General features: G+C 44.2%; 2 protein-coding genes across 5 annotated transcripts in view; one reads left to right on the top strand and one right to left on the bottom strand.

Moving 5' to 3' along the window:
• The window catches only part of LOC112987065 (thrombospondin-4), a 38,011-nt gene extending 29,937 nt beyond the window's left edge, over window positions 1-8,074 (bottom strand). Inside the window, exons 1-2 of the mRNA XM_064500869.1 lie at window positions 7,847-8,074; window positions 4,059-4,262 (exon numbers count right to left, since the gene is read on the bottom strand). Of these exons, the coding sequence (XP_064356939.1) occupies window positions 4,059-4,262; window positions 7,847-7,937 (295 nt within the window). The 5' untranslated portion in view covers window positions 7,938-8,074. The remainder of the gene's footprint in view (window positions 1-4,058; window positions 4,263-7,846) is intronic.
• Window positions 8,075-12,265: 4,191 nt separating this feature from the next.
• Window positions 12,266-22,668, top strand: LOC112987088 (metaxin-3). 4 transcript variants are annotated; one of them, XM_064499747.1, is made up of 9 exons: window positions 12,266-12,403; window positions 12,923-12,992; window positions 14,492-14,568; window positions 16,127-16,219; window positions 17,332-17,514; window positions 17,667-17,743; window positions 18,606-18,763; window positions 19,172-19,260; window positions 20,697-22,668. In XM_064499747.1, exons 1-9 carry the CDS (start codon window positions 12,323-12,325, stop codon window positions 20,805-20,807), a joined length of 939 nt encoding a protein of 312 aa, XP_064355817.1. In that variant the 5' UTR covers window positions 12,266-12,322; the 3' UTR covers window positions 20,808-22,668. The 4 variants fall into 4 exon arrangements, with proteins under 4 accessions (XP_064355817.1, XP_064355818.1, XP_064355820.1 ...); XM_064499748.1 differs by having other exon boundaries at window positions 20,671-22,668; XM_064499750.1 differs by lacking the exon at window positions 19,172-19,260.
• The last annotated feature ends 4,970 nt before the right edge of the window (window positions 22,669-27,638 follow it).

Raw genomic sequence — 27,638 nt, 5'->3', positions numbered from 1 at the left:
TAATCCAAGCCTGATCAAGGAAGATCCTGTGGAAAACTGTCATGGCTCTGGTATTTATCCTCATGTCAGCTTTGGTAAATGCATCCCATATGCAGATATATGTGGTAAGAATAAATGGGACATAGACTCCAGAGCTGGATTACCAGGGCTCTTGTGCGGCTCCCAATTTGTAAAGCATTGCTGCCTGCAGAATGTTTTCCACTGCTTTGTCCAGGCCTTTTTAAATGGCTGAATTGAGGAAGCATATGTCACCTTAAAGGGTAATGTGCTAAAATACACAGTGATAAAGATAATGGGCATAGCTGGCACACCGACAGTCAGCACTTTGCGAGGTATATATCAGATAGCCCTAGAATTACTGTGTAGCAGAATTGTACCACCAGAATCATCAGTTGCAGTAATGCATATTGCATTAGGCAAAGCTGACTGACAGCATATCCAACTGCGTCATTAAAGAAACAGAACCAAGCAGGAATTATCTGCATTTCATTGTAACAAATAGTACATGAAAACAAACTGTAAGCCAGAAAAGACAACCTGCCCATAAAGATGACTAACACTCCTCTCAACTCTTTCTTTAAGGCTTCAGTGAGTGACCTACTTGATACTTCCAACACAACATGTTCTCATTTGACAAAATAAAAATGTTCCATCAAAAACACAGCAACAAACAAACAAAAATTCTTACACACTAAGTAATATTAAGAAATGCCTCTTTCCTTAAGAAACCAGATCTGCAAGCGAGATCACTTAGACCTGCTAGCTAGTTCTCTCCATCAAATCTCTCCCTGTCTCTGAATGCATAAGGATATCCACCAAAGCAATGAGCTGGAGCAGCTAGAGTATATAATTATTTTACAATGTTAAACAGATCTTGTTTTAAGGATCCTATTTTAAAGATCCCAGCCTGCATGTCTCTCATATTTCCTCACCTTACGGTTACATGAATTGGGGAGCCAAATTGCACACACGTTGAGAACCTAAATAGTTAAGTGCTGGCTTTTCCGAACATCTGTTTGAAGTTCACAGAGAGCTGCCACTATTGCATCAAGTGAGAGCTCACAAACACTCTGACCTTCAAGAAACACCTAGACTAAAATGAGGTCAGATAAAAATTGTGGATACAGTGGAGGGCAAAAACTCTTAATAGCTTCAGAGAAAGCTTCTAATAGCTTCTAATGTCTAGGGAACTCGGACGCTTTCTATTTGTCTAGTAGCAGAGAGAGACAGGAAGATGATTTGTTAATGCACCCTCCTTGATGCTGTGAGATTTCTGTTAGTAGGGAACATGTAGCTAGTAACTCAGAAGATCTGACAATCCTTCTAATTGCTTGGTCTAATGATTGAACAAACCCAGATTTATACCAGTATGAACAGGGCAGAACATGTCTTCATCTTTAAAGTGTACACTAGTGCTTAAGTCCCAGCAGCTGCGATCAATATCTGGAATGTTTTCACTTCTGTCTATGTTAAAACACTGCCAGAGCTGAGATTTCCGCAAAGGTGCATGAGGTCACCAGTAACTTGCTAAAAGGTAGCATTTGTTGGCAAACTCAAAGATCTGGCAAGACACAGTATGTTGCAGGCATTTTACTTATGTGAATACTATGCACACAGGGTTGTATGAAAGCAAGATCCTTGGATCTGGGCCCTGCATACAGAGGGACCAAATGCAGCTAACAGTTAGTGAAAGAAAGAAGAGATGATGGCAGGGCCCAGAACGGACTGATGGCGACCTGCCAGAATAGTTGCAGGACAAGGAGCAGTCTGGCTTGGAAGGAAGATCAAGAATTCCTTCCTCAACCAAAGTCAAATATCCATCTGGTAAAGTAGAATAGGCTTCTGAAGGGACATTTTGCTGGACCACAGCCTCAGTAAGACTTAACCCATCCCAGCCTCTGCATTACCTGTCTACTGCTAGGATATTCTACACTGACACTCCTGAGAGTGACTCATCCGCACCATTTAAGATACAGATTTTCAATGAAACTATTAATCCAGTAAAATAGGAACTGCTTCACAGAGTTGCTAAGTTACATCAGTTTTATGTACTTATTGCTATTTGTTCCAAGGAATGTATCATTCAAAAAGGACAAGAAACCCCTGGACCTATTTGAGACTTTGCCTCTGTGAAGTACAGTTTTGGTTTAACCAAAACAAGTTAAGCAGTTGCCTAGTAATTCAGATGCACTTAAAACATCTTAACTGAAGCATATATCAACTTATCTTGAATCAGTAAGACACATTTATCATAAACCAGTGAAAGCAAGAGTTAAACCGGTTTACCTAAATTGAATGGATAAAATGGCAAAAGTTCTAACATCGCGTAGGTAAATCCGTGCATCTTTCCAGGCCAGGCAAGACCTTATTATAGATTTAGCAAATCAAAGGCAAAAATAATTTCATATAAAAATTGTGCTGTAAAATGTTCAGCTATTGCTAACCTATTTACAATCAGATATACCACAACAAAACCAGAATGTAAGCAAAACATTTGGAACGTAGTTTTCAAACGTGGCACTGTAAAAGATTGCTAAGGCCTGCTTTGGGCTACTTAGATCAGAATTTGGGTGCATAACTGGGAATACCATGCAGAGGGAGCATTATGCACGCATGCACCATTCCAAAAGCCCAAATATTTTGACTTCAGGGTTTGCTAAGATGCCAGCACTGGCTCACCACTTAAGTGATGATCTCCAGGCTTGAGAGGATCACAAACAGCCCCCACACTCCATGCTTTCAGCTCATGTGATGGCCTCCTGGATGCAGTTTAACTTACCGTATGAAGTAGCCATATGGGACACTTGACACTTCCAGACAAATCACGTGTGAAGACGCTGTGAAACACTGCCTACTACTCTCACACTGTCATACGTCTTAAGCAAGGTGCACTAAAATAATGAGGCAGCAAAGGGATCTCCATGGTACAGCTGAAGAAGCTGAGAAAAGCCTCCCTCTGTTCGGTTAGACCTTTACAACAGGTTACAGAAGTCCTCCATCTACTCAAGGTATAAAGGACAAGGGTCACTGCCAGCACAAATTTCTTTATGTTGCCTAAAATTATGCCCCAATCCTGTCACAGACTCTTCTCAAGTACAACACAACCAAACACACTGAGGACAAAAACAAAAGAAACTTTGCAACTTTGTACCAAAAAGCCTCTTAAGTCTGTTACTTAAATCATATCTATATATGATATATACGGATATTAGGCATGAGGGAGGGGGGGAGAGAGAGAGAGAGAATATGCAATATATCATTTAGCAATAAAGTCAGTCAATTTTAGGAATTGCAAGACAGTTACTGATAAAGTTTCTCAGTATATTAGACTCAGCTGCTGATTATAACATTAGCAGAAGCAAACCATATCAGCAGTGAAGTCAATGGAGCAACAATAATTTTCACCATCTGATGATTTTTCACTGAACCTTAATATTGCAACATATCCTGGATGTGAGACTGATCTGAGACTCAGAGAGTGACAGAGTTCTCAGTTTCTAAAAATCTGCTCAAGTTTCTGCTTCGACTGTTAATGAACTGACTCCCATAAGCAAAGAACAAGCGTTTTAATTCACCCGAAAGGTCCTGTAAGTGCTGGGAATGTTTGTCTTGCACAGTCACATCTAACCTCCGGGGAAGAGGGAACAAGTACTCGCCTTTCATATGCATGAGGCGGCATGTGCGTGTGTCCCGCACATTCCTGAGTAACAAGAACCAGTGATTGTCCCAAGGGGAAAAAAATAAAGACAAACAACTTGACTCCTTCCTCCGATACTCCTTTCTTTCTCTCCTTTCTGAGCATGCCTCAGAGCAGGCTGCACGGCAGAGCGGAGACACCCGGCCAGGGGAGCAGCACGCAGTTGGGGAAGGAAACACGAGGGGAGTGAGAGAGGATGCTCTCAACGCCCTCATCTTGTGAAGAGGCCCAGTGGCGACAGCACGCAACAGGAATGACTCAAGCACAAAGGTTAATCACACTGTTTTCAATGGCCATCCATAACATACCAATAACTACGGATCCAACAGTAGTTTCCCCCTACCCACCCCAAACAACTCACCTTTATTCACCCGTCCCATTACTGTAAATTCAAAATACTTGCTGTTGTCAGCGGACGAATACAGGCCAAATATGGTGGCTGTGCTCTTGGACTGCAGGTTGAATGTTGAGAGCAAGTACACATCATTCAGTGTAGGATCACTGAGTGCTTGTTGCAGAAAGTTTGTTACCATTCTCTTGTTGGAATAAGAAAGAAGATCAAAAACTGAAAAATAAAATGGTTTTAACAGCAGTTTAAATACAATAGTGAGCTAAGAAAAATGTAGCCTGAAGCCTGTTCATCCCCATGCCACCTTTTGAAAATGCAAACTCGTCTCTATTTCTGTATGGATATTTAAACCTATTTACCCTCTCTAAAATGAATAATCTGAAAATAACAAGAAATAATATGAAAATATTATATGGATTTTGTGCAACAGATCATCTGTTAGCAACAGATTCTAGAAATTATTGGTAAGTTTTTAAAACAGAAATATCTAGTCTTCAAATTGAAGTTACCCAAATATTTTCAAGTAGATCTCTAAGATTTATCTCTTTTGAGATGCAACTCAATGGAAAGCTTTTTAACCTGTTTCTGTTTTTATAAATCCAAATGCTGATGCTCACATTTCAGTTAGTCTCAGAATCTGGCACCAGCATTTTCAGACAGGAGATTTCCAGTGTGCTTATCCTAAGAATCATTTTGATGGTGTCTTGGAGGGAATCAATTAAAATGCTAAAAAGCCAGGTAAGCAATGTGATATTCATAACCTCCTTCTCACTTCACTGACTCCTCAGGAGATGCATTATATAAACAAGACTCATCTTTCCTTTTTGGCACAGATAACAAAGACAGGCCTCACAAAAAATAAGCCTGAAGGCATAGTGAAAGCTGCTTCATATTTTTCTTTTCAGTTTTTGCACAATGCATTAGCAAAGAGCCTGAACATTATACTCATAAGTATGTCAGCTACGCCCCTTATGGCACAGAAACAGCAAACTGGGTTTTTCCTCAGTGTTCCTCAATCCATGATGTCTCCAAACTCCGTCAACTATTCCAACAGGTTTCTTGGTTATCTCCTATTTAAACCTACTGCTATTAGAACATCAAATATATTATTCCGTTCCAATAGAGACTAACAAATCACTGTGCACAAGGGTTATTTAAATATTAGGATATATTTAGACAGTCACATGTAACACTGCCACTCCAACAGACCTGTCATAGCTGGGCCACATTTTTCTCCCACACCAGGACGACACCACAGAGCCGCCCCTGCAGAGCCCTAACGCAAGCCAGGCGGCAAAGGCACGTGATAGCACGTCGTGCTGTGTCCTCATGCCAGAGTTTAGCTTCGTAGGCCGGAGAATGGTGGACCTACACAGACGAGCGTCCCGTACCGAACTCCGGTCGGGTCACCTGCACCCCGCGTGGTTCCCCAAAGCGAGCCTGCTGGCCGGGAGGCCAGGGCCATCCCGCTGACCGAGCGCTTCCGCACTCCGCGGGCAGGCGCGGGCTTGTGAGTGCTCGGACAGCGTTACGTGGGTGCACGGCCCTACCCAGAGCCACGTGGCAAACCCTGCTCCCTGAGCGGGAATTAGAGCCAGGCTTCATGCTGCTCCCATTGCTCGTTTGTAGCTTCCATTAATTTGGACGCCAATGTCATTCCCAAGAAAGAATAATGAAGAGATCTTTTCCCTTCTTCTCACAAAAATGTTGAAACGTAGATCTATAGTCTATTTTTAATGGCTTAAGTCTACATTCCCTTGGGGTCCAAGAATCCCATGACTCTACTGGGAGTCCCAGGACACTACGAAAGATGAATGAGGTCCTTGATTTGCATGCACTTGTAATACTGTTGTCAAACCACCAAGAAATGCATATCTGAGAGCGATCTGGCCAAACTGCATGTCCTTCATTCAATTCAGACCTACAAGCTCTCCAGGACAACCGCAGCTCCCACCGCAACCAGTGATCCAGAGGGAGGAGGGGAAAGGCTGGGTACTCCATCATGTTCGGTTCACAGAGAGCAAAGCAACTGCCCAAGCGAAAGACTGAAATGTAACTCGCTACTCTGTACAACAGCATTTTTCAGGTAATAACCATCCACAGAATACAGCTGTGTCTTCTCAGCCAGAACACCAGAACATTGCACTTAGTCTCTCATAGCAAAAAATATAGGCATACACGCCGTTCAGTACTTCTAGCTCTACTGACATATTTTATATGAATTCCGAAGAGACAAATTAATCTTGGATAGAGTCAAACACTTCAAAATACAGGAAAATATTGTAAAGGGAAAAAATTAAACACTGGCACACTTCTGTCAATGTCTATTTTCCACATTTACAGAAAACACTTATTCAAAATTTTGAAATTTGCGTATTTAAATGAATGTTCAGATTGGTTTGGTAGTTGAGCTCCCATAAAGCTCGTACATGCTGCTGAAGGATCCAGTTGCTGCTATCAAACCCTTTGAGATACCTCCACTGACATGCATGTAGACACTCTACGTGACAGAATCCACCCTTTAGGGTAAATTACTCACATGTTAGCTAAAAGTGGCCAGCAGAAGAGCAATGGGGTTATGAAAATGCTACACCTTCAGTAGAGTTTAAGGCAGAGACAGCTTTTAGACTCGATGGAGATAACTGCTTGCTTGGAAGGAACGAGAAAAAAAATCTGCAAGGATTTCAGATCTCACTTTTTGAAGAATAATCCTTTAGTTCCTTTCCTTGGAAAGGCAGACTGGAAAACAAACTGCTAAAAACTGACTGCGAAACCTGAAAGGCACATGCAGCTGGCTTGAGTTCAGGCAGTGAGCAGTGCGGGCTTAAGCTTGCCCCCGAGCACATGCGCGTGCATGCACACCCACCCGTGAGATGGAGCCCACCCCAACACGTCCCAGGGATCTCCCTGCTGCTTTCCAAATTTCTTAGCAAGGACCTGCACACCGTCCTATCATAATGCTGGCAAGGGATCAGCTACATCTGGAGAAAGCGGCAAGTCACTTTTTGCAGATCTCTCCAAAATGTCAGGACTGGCTCTGTACTAACAGACCAACTCTGTAATGAGTTAAAGGACACGGTGCAAAGCCCGTAAAGGAGAAGGAAGCATGTAGAAATAAAATTAGTGTCACAGGAGAGCAAAGAGCTAAAAATAGACCCTTTCTTTCCCCTAACTCTGCTGCAATGTTGTATCAGCCTCTGAGCCGCCTGAAGCTCTGCTCCAGTCACAACTAACTGTAATACCTGCAAACGTAAGCAGTACTCCACTCCGCTCAGCACTTTTCGAAATAATTAACGATGCTTTAAACACCTAGGGTGAAATCCTGACCCTCTGCAAGGATTTCTGACACTCTAATGAGGAGAAAATTTCACAGCTGGGAGGGAGGTCTTTGGCTGTCCACCGTCTCCACGAAGCTGAGAAACCCAGCGCTTCACTGTGCTCCTGTCTTTCTGCCTCTGCTCTTTAAAGCGCTGCTCTCGATAGGATAATTAATATTCTGAAGTGGTTTTAATCAAGAAGGACTTTAAAAGGGGCTTTTGGAAAAGGCGGGTCAGCTAAGCCGACCGGCTCCCTTTTGCTTTACCCAAACCGCTCGGGGGGCGGCGGGCGCCGTCGGGGGGGGAGCGGGGGCAACGCGCCCCCGAAACGGGAGGTCCCGCGCAGCCACGCCGCCTCCCGAGGCATCGCCCCCGGCGTCAAGCCCACCTCGGGCGGGCGGCTCGGGCGCACCGAGAGGCAGCGGCGCCCCGGCCCCGCGCCCCCCCGGGGCTGCCCCGGCCGGGGCGGTGCTCGGCGCTTACCTCGCGGGGCGCCGGGCCGCAGGGCCAGCGGCCGCAGGGCCAGCGGCAGCAGCAGCGGCAGCAGCAGCGCGGCGCCGCGCTCGCACCCCATGGCGGCCGCGGGGCGCGCAGGGCGGCGGGGCCGGCCGCGCCGCTCCGCGCCTTTAACGGGGCTGCCCGGCGTCCGGGGAGGGCCGGCGGCGGGCGGCGGAGGCCATTGGCGGGGGCCGAGCCGCCGAGGGGAAGGGCCGAGCCGTCGGGGGCCGAGCCGGGGCAGGGCCCGGCCCCGCTGGCAGCGCCGTGCCCGCGCAGCCCCCCCCGGCAGCACCGCGGGCCGCCGTGAGCGCGGGGCGCCGTCCAGGGTGCCCTCGGTCCGTCGGGGCCGAGCCGGGTTGTTGCCGCGGCTGGGGCGGCGGCAGGCGGGAGAGGTGGCAGGCCTGGGGTCTCGCCGAGGCCCCAGCTCCCGCTGAGCTCCTCCTTGAGGAGCCCTGGTCTAGAAATGGAACCCGCTCAATGGCGTGACGTTCAAAATGGATGCGGACGCTCCAGTGCGTAAGCTTGGTCTTGGTGCGAATTTAACTTCGCCACTTTTTCTGAGTTAAGAGTGTCACCAAAAGGGGTCGTGCAGATCAGACTGGAGCAAGTTTGGTTTCTAGAAGAGTCTGGATTGGCAAAGTGCAGAACCTATAATCCCTTCTCCCCTGTTTTGTTTAGAGCGCTCAGGAACATTGGGAGAGCTCAACTGGAAAGCGTTAAGGTTACTGAAAAGGTTGCTTCGCGTTAACAGAACCCCAAACCTGATGACTTAACCAACCTGCTTAACAAAAAAACCCTTTCCCTTTCAACTGCACAGATTTTCAGTCTTGTATGTGCCCCCAGGATGTCCTTATTCCCGTGCTCCATCCATCTTTCCATTCTATTCCATCCTTACTCCAGAAAATTCCAGCCTCTGCATTGCTGAAGTTAAGCAAGCAAGCCCCTCGGGGTGAGCGGCCCTGCAGCCCCTGTCCTCAATGCCCACGTGGAGTCTCCCATCAGGGAGGGCACCCTCCTCCAGCACTTTCTGCTTGCAAAGGAAGGGATCTCCCAAGGGACTGCGTGGCAGAAGGACTGCAGGGCGCCTCTCCTGCCCCGGAGCCGACAGTGTGCAGCCGGCTTCCAAACCTGTCTCCTCCTACTCTTGTTTGTGTGTCCCCAGCCCGCAGATGAACCTCTGCCAGGACGGGAGAACGCCAGGAAGCTGTGGCTGCCCCCCTGCCAACCTGCTACCCAGCACACAGTTGGAATAGCTGGAGCTGTCTGGTATTATTTACATCATAAAAAGAAGGACAACAATAGGAGAGAAATTGTACGTTAAATGAACAAAATAGTGCTGATTAATGTTCAGTCACATCAGGCTTGGAATATACAGCTAATGAGCACCGCGGAGAACAGCCCCCACGGGGTCATTGTGGGTGAGTCAGGACCCGGCGCCGCCAGGGCTGGGGCTGGAGGGCTCGCTGCGAGAGAAGGGTCTGGCCGAGTGGCTCCACCACCGCAGAAGGCATAGGTGTTGGCTCCTCCTGATGCAGGGCCAACGGCATTTCCAGTACCTTCAGCTGGCCTGTATTCACATACCCTTTAGCTGCCCTCCCCACATGGTGCATACCCCCATACCCCAGAACACACAATTCTCCTTAGCCTGTTTGTGTGACAGTGTTGTCCCCACTCTGACTGCACAGTTTTTCTTCCTCTGCCCAGCCTCTCCAGGCTGGAGAGTGCTCCCCATACCCAGTGTGCCCCAGCACAGCGTTCTTCCATCCCCTCACCCCCCGGCATTTCCGTATGTGTCCCCACTCAAGAAGATAACCCTCAGCTTCACTCCCTGCCTCTGTGGTGACAGTGACAAGACGATGTGGTGGTGTCAGGGCTGGCAGAGCACAGCACAGCGCAGAGAGGAACGTGGCAGGTGCAGGATGATACGGGGCAGGGAGAGTCAGCGAGGGGAGGCTGAAAGAGCGTAGGGAAGGAGGCAAGGGCATGGAAGAAAAAATGCAGAAGGAAGGACTAACTGTGCCACAAGCTGCCTGGAAGGAAGCCTCAGTCCAGATCTTGTTCCTACCTAAAGGATGGAGACAGCACACAAGCTGCAGAGACTAAATACCTGGGCACAGAGCAGCCGAGATACTGCTCTCCAATCTGTGAGCAATGAGGAAGAAGCCCTTCGTCATCAAAGAGCATTTTTTGCAAACACAGGTTTAAACACCTGAGGCAAAAGCACCATGAAGAAGTAAAATCTTCACGGGTCCATATTAAAGTATTCAGTGACTATAGCCAACAAAAAAGGACAAAAGGATAGTGAGGTTTTGCTTTCACCTCTTTAAGCTAACACTATCAAGTATTTGCAATATTATTTGCTCAATTATGTAATTTGATTTTGTCAAAATATAGGAAATATTTCCTAGAAATATTCCCTTCTCTGTCAAAAATATTTAATAAATAATTTTAAAATATCATTGTTACTTCTGATTTAGTTACAGTGGAGTCTCTTGCGCTGACAGCAACAGACTTTGTGTATTCTCTGAAGTACAAACTCCAGCTTAATTTACTGGAGCTTAATATTTTGAACAAGAATCATAAAGTGGTTATGGGGCAGGATATCTTCAAAAACTTTCATACAGTCAATAACATTATATACGGAAGTTTCTCACAGAAACCTAAGACTAATTCTTAACACAGGATCTGCAAGTAAACCTCAACTCACCTGTTAAATATTTGTCCTACTTAATTTATGTAAATCAACAAAACTCTAAACATAGAGAATACAGAGAAGCTGCCAACACTGTAGATTTGCTTTACAGATACGTACACAACTTGTTCAAATTCCAAGTAACAAGGTAGGGGAAGGAGGCAGCAATCCCCGCTGCTTAATTCATCTTTCATATTTTGCTCCTACTGTGCATCAGGAAGACTCACTATTTTCATGGAATTATATGGATGGCTTAAGGATGGGAATACAAGTAAAACTAAGATACAGAAGTCTTAATACAAGTGAAAGCCAAGTGAAGTATAGCTCCAGACCATGTCCCTCCACATTTACTTGGACACTTATGGGTTTGATCCTGAAACATTTTCATTGAAGAAAAAATGTGTGCAGTACCATTTCAAACACACAGGTTTCAGAGGAAGTTTTGCTTTTTCAGGAACACAGACTTGAGTCCACTTCTTCAAGTCAAGGCATATATTCATTCTCAATGCACCAATCTATCTTTCATTTATACTAAGAGGAATTCCACTCAGGCAACCAAGAGGAAAAAACTCATGAATAGCTTAGGATGGGGGAGGGAAGATGCAGATTGCCGTTTTTTCATCTTTGCTCTGGCTTCTGCAATAGCGTAGAGATGAATTGGGCCCTAAGGCACTGCAAGGAAAGTTTACACTCGTAACTACCTCCTAAGCAGTTTTGCAACCTGCATCAGAGAAGAGCCATAAACTGGCACACGCTCAGTACAGAGCGAGCCATTTAGGATCCGTGCTATCGAGCCACTCCTGCTTTCAGATCTTGCACACCCAGCAAGGGTGATCAGGCCTAAATGAAGCACCCAGAAAGACGGGCTAGGAATTAGCTGGGATGAAAGGAAGAGAAAGGTGTCCTTAAGAACCTTTACTTTACATACCTCTTTACAGGGAGAAATGTAATCAGCCCTTTTAAAAAAACCCACAAATTTCATTACTGTTAATATTGCCAGTTGTATAGCGTTTTTTTGATCCTAATGATCTGGAGCAGAATGATCTCAGATCTGGGTGGCAGGTTTTGATCATGACACTATGCCACAAGTTTTATGCAGATCTGCAACTGTGCAAATTCAAGAGGGGGAAAAAAAAGCTTTGCCCTTGCTCTCCTCTTCTCTTTATGAGCAGAAGGCCTTAATGAGGATGGTCAGTGCGTTTTTTCTTTTTAAGGCAGTGTGGTATTTTTCCTTCTTGTTCAGGAAGTATAAAAACATTTGGTTTGACGTAATATTTCAACAATTAAAAGTGCTACAGAATGTCTGCAGGAATGATAAAATGAAATGTTTAAAGGTCTCTAGTAAAGAAAATACAATTTATACAAAAGACAAAACTCGTACAGTATGATCAGAGTTCCTTGTTTTCAAAGCCAAATTACTGACGACGGCTGTTTACCTTCCATCAAAAGTCAGATTTTCCGTTCCCGTGGAAGGTCGTAACTGTGTATGAAATAACAAATCCAAAAAAACGGGGTGCAGAAATGCAGGCGCCCTCGCCGCCGCCGCGCACCGCGGCCTCGCTCGCAGGCGGCTCTGGCCCAAGGCCCCGCGCCGGCAGCGCGCAGCACGGGGGCGGCAGGTGCGCGGCGGCCCGGCCCGGCCCGGGGGGTGGCCGCGGCCCCCGCGCTGCGCTCCGCTGCCCCCCCCGGGCGCGGGCCGGGGCTCTCGGGCGCCGCCATGCGAGGGCGGCCGCGGCGCGCTTCCCGGGCCCGCGCTGGCGGCGGACAAGATGGCGGCTCCCATGGAGCTGAGTTGCTGGGGCGGCGGCTGGGGGCTGCCGTCCGTGCACCCGGAGTCGCTCACCGTCATGGTAACGGCCGGGGGGCCGCCGCCCGCCGGGGGGGCGGCGGGAGGGACAGCGCCCAGGGCCCGCCTGCCGCCGCCGCTGCTGCTGTCCCCGCCGAGGGAGGCGCCGCCGCCGCCGCCGCCGCTGAGGGGCGCGCCCGCCCGTGGCGCCGGGAGCGCGGGCGCGGCCTGTGCGGGGCCCGCGGGGGCGGCGCGGCCCCGGCCACCTCGCTCGCGGGCTGCCGCGCGGGTGAGGGGGGAGCGGCCGCGGCGAGGCGCCGGGAGCGCCCGGCCCTCGGTCGGCTGGGTCGGGCGAGGCGGCGGGAGGCGATGCTGCCGCCGCTCGCTGCCAGTGCGCGTTGCAGCAGGAGCCTCCGACCGCGGCGGGAGAGGTGGCAGCCGCCCTCGGGTCGGAAACGCGCTGCGCGACGGGGCAGCGCTTCCAGTCTGATCAGCACCGCCGGCCACAAAGCTCTGCTCTTCCTTGTGGCCCTCTCACACTTACGGACGCCCACTAAATTTTGTTTTCTCTGCAATCTTGCAGGCTTATGCCAAATTTTCTGGTGCTCCACTGACAGTGAATGCCATAAATAACTCCTGGAGAGCTCGAAAAGGTACCCTCTCCCCCCCCCCCTTTTTAAACTCACAGTCACTTTATAAATGTAGGTTCCAATTTCAGAGTTATTTCAGAGTTTCTTTTGGTTTTGTGTTCGTGAGTAACCCGCTCCAATTTGGGCTCCTTGCTTTCAGACATATCTATAAATGAGTTTACAGGATCAAGTGTGATTTATGGGAATAAAATAATGGAAGACATAAATAAAGTGCCGCAAGGACACTATTAAACTGCATATGTGTGATGCTAAGTATACACCTATTTCTGTCAAACAGTCTAAATAGGTGGTATAGTAAAACAAGATTTTAAGCTTTCTGCAGTTTACATATTTATAACGATAGTAACCAGACATGCATATGGAAATCAAATTTTTTTAATTATACAAAACTTAAAAGGCTGGTGCATTTGGAAATTGAGAATGAGTCTCAGGGAGCATAACTTGTATCAGTTGGGATGTTTACTACTGCACTTGGTTTGAGAAGTTGAATTAGAAAAGGTAACTAACAACCTAGTTGTCAGATAGGTAAGGTATCGAGAGAGGACTTTTTCGTGTTGGATACTTGTACTTATTGCTTATCTGTTTGCTCAGCATCTCAGTTTTTGTCTAGATGTATTCCACAGAGGTAAAGTCACTGCAAGTTTAAAGTATTCTGTTTTTTATACTTACCATGTGATCAATTTAGGCATTACTATGTCCACATAAAGTTTGGGCCTTTGACTCTTGCTCTTTAGTGTGCTGTTTGCTGCTAGTAGAAAACACCAAGAACTAGCTAGGTATACTTCTCAGAAGTCCATTGTCTTTCTTGATAGTCGAAATACATAAAATCCATACCGCCAAAAATCCAAATAACAGATGTTGCTGGTAACTGATACTTTAATAGTACATAGCAGCACAGTCATGTTAGGCTCATTGCGACAAGTACCTTGTGAACATACTGTGTGTGTAAGATAGCCCCTGTTCCAGAGGTTTTTCAGTCCTTGCTCCTGCAGTCTAAGCGGTAGCGGCAGGCCAGGACGCCTCTGGCGGACGGGAGGTGTTTTGGGTTCCAGGAGAGTTCTGCCTTCTGCGCTGGTAGCTTGGACAGTGGTTGTAGTGAGGCAAGAGAAAACAAGTGGGTAAAATGGATTTGGAAGAGAAGGGCAGGAAGCAAACAGGATGAAAGGATTGGCCTAGGGGTGAGTGAGTTGAGAGGGGGTTTGGACTGGGCTGGGATTTTTGATTTAAGGTAGATATCTGAAATCCAGATAAATGGCCTGGTTCTCAAAGTATCAACAGTCTGTTAGATGACATCGGCTTCAGTCTGATTTGATGTGGGCCCTTTTTAGGTATTGGTGTTAGTTACGGGCGTAATACAATAAAATTTAGTTTATGTGTACACGTTGGGAAGATCAGAGCACGCATTGGAGAGAAGGGAGATAGATGAAGTGACCAATCATTGTGCAGTTACATTAGAAGTCTTCTGTATAAATTCTGTTGACTGTATTGTTCATGCCTTTTAGGAGAGGTACCAATCTTGATATCGGAGGACACTGTTATTTCTCAGCCAGCAAAAATACTAAACTTCTTAAGAAAGCAGGTAGGTCTCTTTCGAGAGATTTGAGGTTTTTTCTGCCTCTTAGTTCATATATGTGTCCGCTGTGTATATTGACACAGGCTTCCAAAAGCCTGGAGCTCAGTTCTGACCCAGTGCTTTCATATTTTCCAGACATGCACAAGGATTGCAAAATGGTGGATTGCAGATAGCTATTTAAAAGATTTACTATTAGTCCTGTGCAAGGTTCAAAAATAGACATGAAAAAAAACCCTGTTCATTGAACAGGACAACAAACTAACCTTAACTGAGTGTTTTCTCACTGAGCACTCTGCAGTTTCATCACATTCTTAATTAAAACGGTTTAATGTCATTATGGCTTTGCAGACCTAGGAGATCACAGTTTGAAAAGTGTGGTTTTGACTGTTTAAATGGGTAATTGTCTCCTAATACTCTTTTTTTGAAGGATAATACATAAAACTTATTTTTGACTTACTGTAGTTTTTCTGTAGCTTGTAGCAGAAAAACATCTGCAAGCATTTCTTGATGCACATCATGTTATTATATAGTCAGGTCTTGCCAGCATTTTGCAGGTCTCATAATGTTTTATTCACAAAGAATAAAGCTATACAGTTTCTTTTCACAGAGTATAAAGATGTCTAATAAAGCATGGCATTGTCTTTTTATTTCTAAGGTGGTCCTCCAGCCTTCTGTTCTGTTTTTTATATTAGAAATTCAGTTCCTGCCTAGTCAAGAAGATTATCCAATGAATGGCATGTTAGTGAAACTTTAAATCTTTTTGGGAGAGAAAAATAGAATATGAAAACTGAGCATTTGAGATGGGATTTTAGACAGTCTTTTTAAAATTCAGAAGTTTCCTATCATTTCAATACTAAAGATTCTTTAATGTTGGGGAAAAAAAACTCAGTTAAAGTACAACAGTGATATGCATACTTTTCAGATATCCAAAAATAAGGAAGATCAGCACCAACCCTTTGCTGTTTCTAAATTAATAAAACTGACCTCCTCTCCCCTCCCTCAAAATTTACCAGCCGTTTTTATGCACCTTAAAAGGATCTTGTGTCAGAATTAAAAAGCTGAGTTAGCTGTAACTGCATTAATCTTGCTGTGTATTTGGTCTCTTATATTGTTGATACCCAATTTTAAAACTTTAAAAAAGCTAATTAAGGGTAACAGATAGGAATACTTTGATTTGTTATCCAAAAATAAAGACCAGGACTTGCTAGAGGTTTGCTACAGCCCTGAGTGCTGAAAAATTGCCTTTGTATCACTGGACACTTGCTTGGCAAGCAGCGGCAGGCACGCACAGGAGTTATTCTGGGAACCGAAGGGTGCAAAAGTCTAGGAACGAGTAAGCAGAAATGTAAAATGCAAGGAAGTGTGACATAGCCTGAAGAAGTAAAGGAAGGAAATTCGAGTGAGCCTGTGCTTTCCGTCCTGAAAAATATTGTTAATATTTGCCTACCTGACAGCTGTTAAGTTTGAAATCATTTTTGGTTGCATTTTTGGTTGCATCATCTTTCTGGAAAGTTCTGTGTAACACTACTTGCAGTATGTATTTTTGTTATTTGTTAATTCATAGAAATACAATGCTGATTATGAATTGTCTGCAAAACAAGGAGCTGATACGCTGGCATATATTGCGCTACTTGAAGAGAAGCTGCTTCCTGCTCTGGTAAATATCGGGAAATATTTATAGAGGGCAGAATTTTGGAAGTGAGTATTGCAAGAGGTGCCCAATCGGAGAAACGCTGAAGTAACACCATCGTCCTGGCTGGAGTGCATTTGCTCTGTTAGTCGAATTTGGGAACTATTGCCTAGCAACTTTTGAAAAGAAAAAAAACAGGGTGGGTGAAGAATGTGATAGAAGGGTAATAATAATGAATCTATGACAGATTTTAAAATTGCACCTATGACTTTTTTTTTCTTTTAGATGCTTTTTGCTAAACAGTATGCTAAAAACAGCTTGCTCTGGCCATTTTTTGTTTCATTTGATGCTTCTGATAAACCTTTGAGTAAGATATAGTATATGTGATGGTGTCTGATGTGAGGTGCACAAACTGTGAAGACATTTATAACTGTTTTGTTGGAACTTTTGAGAAATTAAAATAGCCACTGGTAATTTTGTTTTTCAGTTCTAAATAGCACATGGCCACATGTCCTCACCAATTTAGTGCAAGTATATTACAGGTATAAAAATCCCCAGCCTTCAGTTTGTACAGGAAAAAATACTCTGAGCAAATGTGTCATAAGCTAGCCTCTTCAGCTATCCTGCAGGGCTCTCAAATTCATCACCTCATAATTTCTTTTTATTTTAAGATTTATGTAAAATTCCAAAAGAAAATTCTAAAAAGTTCAAACCTGATCCTGTAGAACTTATGGGGTAGTATCAGACACACTGAAAAATAGAACTTACATACTTTATAGGTGTGTAAGTATTTACATATAGTTTCTGTTTACAATGTGTGTGAGTGTACATATACACACAGTGTGTGTGTGTGTATACGTATATGCAAACACTGTGTGTATGTAATTTTATGCATGTATATATGTCTATGTAACATCTCAAATTTTTCATTTAGATATAAGGTAGCTGTGGCCTTAATTGTATATGCCTACACTCAAAGTATTAATACAATCCATTATGGAGTCTGATTGCTTTAAATTACAACAATTCCTGGTGCTTCTGTGACAGAGATCTTCCACATTAAACTTTGAAGAGAAGTGTACTATTCTTATTCAAATTCCAGTCAGCTCTTGTTCATATTCTTACTTGTGTTGATACAGCTGCACACATTCTGGGTTGAGGCTGAGAACTACTGCAGTGTGACAAAGCCATGGTTTGCCTCAAGGATTCCCTTCCCACTGAGTTTGTATCTGCCTGGAAAGATGTCCAGGGAAGCTCTCAACAGGATCTTGCTGACCAGGGGTGGTCCTCCACTCTACAGTCTCACTGAAGTGGAAGCACAGGTATGTGTCCTGTAGTGAAGAATTTGGTTCGTAAGTTGGTGCTGTCAAAGAGAAGAGCTCAAACAGGTTAACGTGCTGCCAAACAATGAATGATGCTGTGCATACTAGGCTTGCTACACCTATGGCTCTTAGACAGTTTTGTGTCTCATCAGATATACAGGGATGCCAAGGAATGCCTAAATCTCCTGTCGAAGAGACTGGGAACATCTGAGTTTTTCTTTGGAAATACGTGAGTGCACATTTTTTTTAATGGATAGGAAAACGGGCACTACATGACACAGTGAACACTGGGGTTTGTTACCTGCCAACTGTTAAAAGGTGCTGTGCAGTGGGTTCGTGCTTCACGCTGTTATTTCAGGTAAGATCTGAATGAGGGAACAGGATACGAATGAGATCTTTGGACTGATGAAGTCAGTGTCAGTCGGTATATTCCCCCTCCTCCTGCATTTCTTAATAGAGAGGCAGATGCTGCCTACACTGCTTAGAAAATGTGGGGTGCTTGGTGAATTAGTGTAGCACCAGAGAATGCTTTTCTAATCACTGAATGTCACCTTCTGCACTTGTACGTAGAAGAACGCTTTAAGCCTGAGGTGTTGCCACTGCCTCCATGGGAAGAGGCTGTAGGTCTGGGAACAGTCCTCTTTCTGTGGTACGTACACAGAACAGGAAACAGATATTGTCGACAACATAGCTCCAAGGGGTCCCAAAAGGAGGATCTGTTCCTTTAGCCACTGAGGTTGGACCATTTCATGAGAGAGGATTCTGTTCCCCTGGCATACAACTAGTCTGCTTGGCTGTTGTGGTGCCAGAAGTGTGTTTTAAAGTGGCTTATCAGTCTACGTGACATCATGACTGGATTTTAATGTCAAAGTTATTGTTTCAGCTTGCCTCCTTGTCTCTAATTCAGAGGTGCTGAAATCAGTAGATACTCTCCACAAAGCTTTTACCAGATTGATGTGAAAAGATGGAATGCCAGAAGGGCTGACTAAATTCTGTCCGGAGTATGTTTTGACATAGACAGAAAATGGGTATGTAGTAGCGGTCTTAATGTCTTGTCTCAGTCACTCTGTTTTGTTCTGTTACTCTTTCAGGCCTTCTACCTTGGATGCCTTTGTGTTTGGTTTCCTTGCACCACTTTATAAAGTGTGCTTCCCCAGAATACAATTACAAGAGCATTTGAAACAGCTTCCCAATCTGTGTCGTTTCTGTGATGATATTTTAAGTTGCTACTTTAGGTTAGCTGTCTCAGGTAAGCTGTGTTTTCTTTTCCTGATTTTGTCATGTATAGTCAGTTTAGTTTAGGAGTGATGGTTTCCACCTGTGAGCCAAGGCAGAATTAGATTTTTATTCTGTTTATGCTGGAGTTTGTGTGAGTAAAAAATGTTCCAAAGCTGTGCAAAAATGATTGAAAATTAAAACCCAGGTTTAATCCTCACTTTTAGAGCCTGTCAGGCATTGGCAAAATACACCTGTCTCTGTGCTGTGGCTCACACTCAGTACTTCTGTTTGTTTCTAGTGCAGAATGTCTTTTCCACTTACATTCTTTTTAGAGGGGATAAAAATATTGTATGAACTTTCTCTCCAATGCATTTTTAAGGGTTTTGAAAGCTTTTCTAAGAACCTTTTCACTCTTCATCTTTCTGCCTTCACTCTCCAGGCCATTCTCCAGCTGGACAGGATACAGTAGATGCTAATCTGCAGAAACTCACACAGCTTGTAAATAAGGAATCCAACTTGATTGAAAAGGTTACCTTTGCTTCAGTTTCTAATTTTCTTGCTTCCTTGTGGTTTCCTGTTAACAAATATTCTCGCCTATCAACTGCAACTCTACGACGGACATTTTTATTTTAATTGCTTCTTTTCTAATGAGTTAGTTTGCGTAGAGATACAGGAAGAAAATTATGTAATTTGAAAGGAATGATTAATGAGGCCTTGTACTTTGGAAGTATTTTTATTACAATCAAAAGAACATTATCTTGCAACTGTGCATACCAAAAAAGACTGATATCTTTCAGCAAGTGCATATACGAACAAAAAAGAAGGCAAAGGTATTGATCAAAACCCAGAAATGGTTTTGCAAGCTAAGACTAATACCCAGCTTCCCTTGCCTCCAGCTGAGTGCTCTAGTCACTAACCCGCAGTCATTCTTTCTCCTACTTGTTCTACCTCTAGCTTTTATTTCTTTGCATTCTTTGTTTCCAAGGCTGTCACTCAGCACCTATCAAAAGCTCTCTAACTTATGTGAAAAGTGCTTGCGAACAATTAGTCTATTGATGCAGAGACAAAAAATTCTAACTAGAAGGACAGATGGCACTTCTTTTTGGAAAAGATCAGTGTATCAAATAGATTAATTATATACCGTTTCTGTAGCATTAGGTATTGATTGTATCTCCTCTTTGTGGCATTGAAGTGTGGCTGTGGAAGTTTTAAAGAATGGGTTACACAGACATTTGTCAGGCATGATTTAGGTAAAGCTGATCCTACCTTGAGGAAGTGGGATGGACTAGATGACCTCTGGAGATCCTCCCTGTGCTGTCTTATGTGATTCTGTTTATTGTATAGTAGCTAGACTGTTCTTTTTTAAATATCACGCTATGTACAGTGCCTTAGATTGATATACAGTGAAAATGTAAAATCTTTTTATTCAGAGATTAATTTTAACCTGTGTTTGAAAAAGCCTTATCACAGTCTCTTTATTAAATATTTTCTGAAATCTCTAAGTCACCTAAATTCCCCCAACTCCTCCAGACTGTTTCCAATTTGAAAAAGATTCACTCCTGCAAGGTGCTGAGCATGCAAAAGCATCTATTGAGGTTAGTAATTTGACTTCTGATCTGCTTTCTAGTAGAGTTTGACTATTCTACAAAACTGAAACTTCGGCCGCTTTGAAAAAGATAGCCATGTTGCCTTCTTCATTTATCTTGGTCAAATGATTTGGGGAGAAGCACACCTGTTTGCCCTGGATTTGCTATCATATGCTAATGGAATGAATAGCAGCTCTAACACAAGCAGATACTTGGGAGTGAAAAGGAACCAAGGCATCTTTTTTTGGCTAGGACTGAAATAACAGGGTAAAAAAAAAAAGCAAACCAGCATTCATGATTGGACCCACAACAAATAGACTAATGACATAATCTGTATTCTACTGTTTGCCAGATCCGGCTCTCATTATTTCTCTGCAGATGGACGACAACCTTCGTAAGAGTCCTCAGCATCCCCCTCGAAAGCTAACAACACTCAAGCTTGCTGCAGGTGGAGAAGAAAGCAGTCCATTGAATCGTTTGTCACCTTGACAGCTTCTGTTGCCCATACATGTGTGTTTGCCTTCAACTCTTCTGAACATCGCAGCAATTTTTTTCACGTAAATATGGTTTGATAAGGGAAGAATCTGCTAATGGGTATAATTAGGGAAGAACTACAGCTTTACAGTCTCCTATCTGCCTATTCTTTTAAGAAAAAGCATAGTTCAGGCTTACCACACACAAAGCTGAGGCTAGAGTAAACTATTAAACAAGAAGCTTGCTCCTGCAGCAGATGTTAAAGTGATTTCTGTACAGCAGATTTTTGTCTTTAGGCTAGCAAAAATGTTGACCAAAAGTTAAAGATTCCATTTATGGAATGTTCACCTTTATTTTACTTTATGGCTTTTGATTTTACTGTAATCGTGTTATTTTATAGTGCAGCCATGTCACTATGTGTGAGTGGCTGTACTCACTTTCTATATATCTTTCTGCAAATTACAAAGTCCAGTTTTAAAACTGCGGAAAAGACTGGAAGAGAACGAAATGTTGCCCTTCATAGCAGATGAGAACTGAAAGGCAATGAGAGGAAGTAAAACATTTTTTATTGTACATTTTTTATTGTACTTCATGAACACTATTGTGTCTTATATTTTAAGGGTGCATGTATTTTTGAAAGCTTGTCACGTTGCACTTTGAGGAAAATGTTGAAAAGTGTGTGCGCTGTGGGGAGTACAGTGATGTACAATACTAACGCCACTATCACCACTGATACCTGAGTGAAAGAAGCTTAACCTGTGTACTGGATAATATTCCATGCTACGAAACCGTGAGTCTAAATCACAGAAAACACTGGTAGCAAGGTGGAGGGGTTTGCTTTGTTCCCAGTAAGACAAGAGACTTTGATTAGCAGACATACTGCAGCTCTGGACTGAGATGCACTGGTTAAAACTTTGTTTAAAAAAAAAAAGCCGATGTAGGCTTTTTTACTTTGTCACAGATGCCTCTAATTAGTTTTGTCTTACTTTTTATAAGTGCTAAAGTTCATTCAAAAAATAAATGTCCAAAATTTTATTCCTTGACAGTCTGGTCCAGAGTTCTTTTATCTCTGCAAGTGTAATATATTTCAGCACATATTTCTTCTATTTAATTAAGGGACTTAGTGTGTCTCATTACATTTCCTCTTAGCAGCAGTCTTGCCTGTTCTAGAGACCCAAGCAATTCTGTTGTAGAAGAGATACCGTAATTCTGTATTGGTAATGTGCTGGCAGATGCTTCGTGAGTGGGGTCGTCGGAGTTAGTCAAGGAGATTAGCCCAAATGGCGGCACTTGAGATACAGAATTCCCATGGATATATGTATAGGATGACTCTTCTGATTCCCCCCCTGCTGAATCAAAATAGCTTTCAACTTCCCTTCAGCTACTAGTCACATTTGAGATATATAGATAAATTATTTACTATTTATACAGACAAGACTGTAGATTGTGTACATACTGTACTTTTAGACTTGATATCTAAGGAATGTAATAAGATTATCTTTAACATTTCTTAATTATGACTAAAATGGTGGGTTTCTAATGAGCACTTTACAATAAGGTTTATGCTTCATGCTCTTCCTAGAATGTTTGTTTTAGTGATTAGAAATGGATCTAGTCCATACTCATGATAATTGAACAAACTGACAGTCCAGTACATGTAAAAGGAAGTCAAATATTTGAAATCTTTGCTGCCCATATCTTGACAAGGTTTAAATGAAATCATGTCATGTGGCTTTTCTAAGTCTTTTATTTATTGAACACAGCTATGGATAATATGCCTTAGTTTGTTGCTTTTGTGAATATGTACACTTAATCTTTAAAATCTCTTTGTAACGAGTTCATTGCTCCAAGATTAAAATTTGGGATTTTTAATGGAGTTCTGGTAGCATTTTTTTTAATTGAGGTTATGTTGGGTTTTAGGGATTTTTTTCTTATGAAAGAGTTTCTCATCTGTAAAATGGCTCCGTAAAAAGAAATAAAAACACCTGACTGCTAGAACAAAAGATCAAAACCATTCAACGTATCTAAAATATCATCTTTTAAATTTTAATTATAACTCTTAAGTACTGATTGTTTCTTTCAGCGTGTGTGTGTGTGTGTGTGTGTGTAAAACCTGTACTTCTCTGCACTATATGTCTTATTATACATGACCCTTGGTGATTATCAGAAGCACTCTGACTAGGCAGGAATCCCACCCTATTAACTACTGAAGTTGTACAGTCAGGCTAATACGTGAGGGGGTTTTGGAGAGTGATCTGCCATGCTGTGTGACCACGCAAGCTGCTCAGCAAAGCAGCGCCTGAGTGACTTAGTTCACTGGGTGGCAGAGGCTAAGAGGGCTAGAGATCACAGCGTTGCTTGGAGCCACATGCGTGATCCCAGACGGCCCATGTGGCTGCAGATCCACGCGCTTTCTTCTTGTTTACATTTTATCCAAGCTGAATTCAAAACCAAACTCCTTTATGTGGAAAATGCCCTCTCTGGCCTGACAGCTCAGACTTTCCCATTAGTTCACTGGCGTATTTGTGTGCCTGCGTTTTGAAACCAGGCAGGTAGGACGTTCAGAGTGGGATTAATTTGAGTGAGTGTAGATACCTGCCCCTGAGGTAGTCAGCCAGAGCTCCCTCTCTGGCCACTGGAGAAAGACAAGCTTCAGGTGCGATTCATCTCCTTAAATAAATGTCTGAAATAGGCAAGTGAATTGAGCCCTGAAAACATGCCTCTCTCCACTGCATATAAAGGAAGCCTCAGCTACCTACCTTGGATGTAGATCTCTACAAAAGTGGCTGAAAACTTGCCACAATGCCTGGCTTTTCTTCCGTTGCCTGAGATTAATGATAGTCTGCAAATGTAAGTGCCGGGCCCTACTGGCCAAGCCGCAGTGGTGGGGCCCTGAGACCGTTGTGTGCTCTCCTGCTTCCCGCACAGAGCGGTTGGTGGTTGTACACACTGCAGGTCTGCTGTCTTACCACTGTACTGAGCTTTTTGTGCTTGCACCTATATCTTGCAAGTGCAGGAAATACCTGCTTCTGTTGTACTGCTGCTCACAGAGCAACTGGTAGGCCTCCTGCTCCCTTCCCTGCCTGGAAGATGATGTTTGGGACCAGATTATTGCCTCTAGAGCAACTCATGCAGCCTGCCATGTGTTCCCCTGGGGAAGGGCTTCCAGCTGGAAGTGGGGTGAACTGTTTAACGCCCCTGCTATCATGGGGTGTTGTAGCAAAAGCTTTTATATAGATGTTGTTAGGGCTAGTCTGTCTTTTGGTGAGCTGGTTGCAGAAATACGTATATTGCTAAAGGAAGATGAAAAATGTTATAAAAAATTGCTACAAGTATGGTCTGTTTAATGTTTCCAAGCTAGCTTTAAAAATGTCTTTTTTTTCCACTTCTAGAATATTTCTGGGATACCTTAGGCTTTTATATGTACTTATACATTGGTAAAGTCACATCTCTTGTGCTAATGTAGCTTAGCACTACATTAAGAAAGTCACCCAATTGTATTTGATTCCCAGTTAAAACAGTTTCTGGACTGACTTAAATAGGTTACCTCTCTTACTTGCTATTATTCTTGGCATTGAAGTAGGAACCGTTCATAGTGTCTTTTTCATATCAAAAGCCAGACCAATAGTCAGCTTTTTATGTTAGCCTGACAAACGCTATGCTGTAGATCAAATCTGGCTGGTCTGCGCTGTTGCAGCAAGTTGTCCAAACCCTAACCCCATACTTTATCATTCAAAGATCCTGTTGCCTAACAAGACACTGCGTTAAAAATAAATGCATTGATTTTAGCCTCCAGTTTCACTAATCATTTTAGTCTGTTTTTAGTGGTTAACCCAATTCAGCAAAATGCTCCATAATCCCATGTGGTGCCAGCCAGTGCCTGTGAGGTGGTGAATTTTGATGCGCTTGCTGGAGCACTGATCTCACGGCAGCGCTGGGCCCTTCAGCATAGCTGGGGGCGTTTACAGACTGCACGCAGCCCACAGCTTTCCTCCCGCTATCTGGCCACTGTCCTCACGTGGCTCCACCTGCGGTAGCCAAACAGCCCTTCTCCTCCGCCTGCCTTTCGGTCATCATGGGCGCTCTGGTCCGCGTTGTCGGGGGCTGCTCAGGAAGAGCCAGCTGAGCACCAGCTTTCGGCAGCTTCAGCTCACTGAGCGTGCTGTCCCTGAAGCGGGTGAGGGAGCACCCCGGGGCGGTTTGCCTGCAGAGCTTGGGGGTGCTCGTGCTGGCGGAAAGGCGAGATGTGACTAAGTGCAGACAGGCGTCTGGGCGAGAGCCTCTTCTGTGGCCCAGTGGTTCGCAAGGTGCATGCCTGCGTGCTCTGGCAGTGCCCGGCCGGCTCCACAGCAGCACTCCAATCCTGTGCATATGTAAGACCCAGCCATGCAGAGATGATGGGGTGCTTATGCTGCCATAGAGCTCACGTCCTGGTCTGCAGCCAAGCCCCACCACGCTGGTTTCCCTCCCCCAGCAGGAGACATGTCCTGCAATGGGGAGGGACTGGGGCTGCCCATGCCTGTCACAAGCTCTGTGTGTGGGGTCAGCAGCTGCGAGGAAGGTGGAAGATTCATTGCACCACCTCTGGGATGTGAAAAAGCAAGGAGGGGAAGAAGGAGGTCCAATGTCCCCCACATCACACTAGTTTGCTGTTACCACTCAGGCTGAAGCCTCCAGGAACAGATCCCAGGTCCTAAGTGAAATCAGATCGGGTTGGAATGAGAAGCTGGGAGGGAGAAGGGAAGAAAAGGTTAACAAGAAAAGGCATTAGAAAGGTCTGCTTTCACCCACACTGACCCGTTGTCTGAGAGATTTATCACTGTTGCAGTACTTGATAATGGGAAAGGCTGTCTATTCTTCAAAACCTGCAGAAAGTCACGGGTTCCTCCCCCTGCATTTTGCTCACAAGAGCAGTAGGATACATTGCAGCAGGGGAAGCAATGCGAAGAAGGAGAGTTTGTGACATGCTAGGCCAGTCTGCAACTGGTCCCAGAGCAAGACTGACCAAGATAGGTTTGCTGTGAGTTTCACTAAAAGCTAAGTTGAGACCAGGAATCAATGATGGGACAATCTTAATTCCATAGCAGGTAAGATCTTGCAGGAGATAGACCCATGGCATAAGGCTGCTCTGCAGCACTGGTCAGCTCCCTTTTGCTCATTTCCACTCATTAGAGCCACATGGGCTTCTTTTTGTTTTGTTCTGTTTTTACCATGACCATAAATTTTTACAATGTCAAAGTGCTGTATGTGGGTCTCTTGGTTATTTACTCTGTTACCAAAATACAGTGTATTCCTAGTCCACTAGTAAAACCAAGAGTGCAAAGAAATTGCATCTGTGGGTATCAAGCCTGCTTATTAAGCAGTCCTGTAAGCATCTGGTGTTCAGCTGCAGTCAACCCACTTTGCTATGGGTGGCTAGACAATTTGCCAGTCCACACGAACACCTCATGGTTCTTGTTTTCCAGCAGGGTAGAGGCTATAGAGGGAGTGTGCAGTCCGGGAGGTGCGAGGTGCTGCAAAGCTGCAACTTACCCAAAGCAACCTTCAAACAGAGGAGGTGGGAGTCCAGCTTCCCTTGCATTGTCACTTGCGGCCCTGAATGACCACATCTCGGTTACTGCCCACTGACTTAGCTGCTGGGTGCAATAGCAATTGTGCACATGGTAATGACAGTCATGGTGGGAACTGCCCTTCGCTGCTCAAGGAATAGGCAGTTTTCCTCACTGTGCTCAAACGGTGCCCCGCTGTTTGCCCTCTTATCTTGGGTGCATCACTCTATTGACTTCCACATAGCTGTTATTGCCTACCCATGCTCTTATAGGGTTTATGGCACTTGCAAGTTCATGCTTATTTAGGTAATTATTTCAAACCAATGTGGCTGATTTTCTTTTCCCCACGCTTTGTAGTTGTTTTTATTTTAAATCTTAAATGAGGGAGGCTCCTTCTCCAATCTTTCTTCATTCCTGCAGTCAATTATTTCCCCCCCAGCTTATAAATAGCTAGTACTTGAGTGCTATAGCATTAAAGAGTCAGATGCTAAAAGGAAGGGCTTTAGGTTTTGATGTGGGGTTCAGCTATGGCATGTCTTTGTGTTTTGAGAATTATTAAAAGTGTAAACAAGAAGAAAAAAAGAGAAAGTTTTTCTTCTTCTCACTACTGAAAGACAAGACCAATACTTCTTTAAATGAGGCTATGCATGTTCAAGTCAGGATTTCCCAGTGAGTTTTACATTTAGTTCAGATCACAGTGAAAAGCATCTAGAAGTTCCTCCAATAGCACATCCCACTGCTCAGCACCAGCCTTGGGGAAGAAGAAGAGCTGCAGCACCTCCAAAGCCAGCTACACATTTTGCTGGAACTATTGCTCTTGGAAAATGCAAATTATTGAATACATATATATATATAAAAAAAATGTTCTACTAAAAAATGTACTATTTCAGGCAGGAATGACTGCTCGTGCCCAGAATGGAATTTGGAGAAGGTGGAAGGGAACTGGCGGATGAGGAACAGGCACAAATCAGCCCAGACTAGCTAATGGTGATTACTGACACTGACCTGCCATGTGTGAGAGGGATTTCAACTCTCTGTGCTGAATCAAGGAAAGTGAGAACTCATTCTGGCTGCTCCGCAGCTCCAGGCAAGTGTCCTAGCTGGTTGATTAGCAGCTTTTCTGGAGATACCTAATTTTTCACAAAAATCCTTGAAAGGTCCTGTTTCATCTCAGTGCAGGATATGAAAAACTCAGAAATCCCCCAGACTTTTTACGGGGTAAGAAAGCCGTTTCCCGCCTGTTCTCTCTGCTTCCCTAGCTGCTCGCAGGGATTTTCTTGTTTATCTGCGTGCCTTT

Source organism: Dromaius novaehollandiae, chromosome W (genome assembly GCF_036370855.1).
Source record: "Dromaius novaehollandiae isolate bDroNov1 chromosome W, bDroNov1.hap1, whole genome shotgun sequence".
In the NCBI taxonomy this organism is placed as follows: Eukaryota; Metazoa; Chordata; class Aves; order Casuariiformes; family Dromaiidae; genus Dromaius; species Dromaius novaehollandiae.
The sequence above is the reverse complement of the archived record's forward strand: the minus strand, read 5'-3'. Positions and strand labels throughout refer to the sequence as shown.

What these genes read in the sequence shown, in the direction of transcription:
- LOC112987088 (XM_064499747.1), top strand. Translation starts at nt 12,323, where the DNA reads ATGGCGGCTCCCATGGAGCTGAGTTGCTGGGGCGGCGGCTGGGGGCTG. An exon ending in CGGAGTCGCTCACCGTCATG is followed by an intron (nt 12,404 to 12,922) that starts GTAACGGCCGGG and finishes GCAATCTTGCAG; the next exon opens with GCTTATGCCAAATTTTCTGG. An exon ending in CTCCTGGAGAGCTCGAAAAG is followed by an intron (nt 12,993 to 14,491) that starts GTACCCTCTCCC and finishes CATGCCTTTTAG; the next exon opens with GAGAGGTACCAATCTTGATA.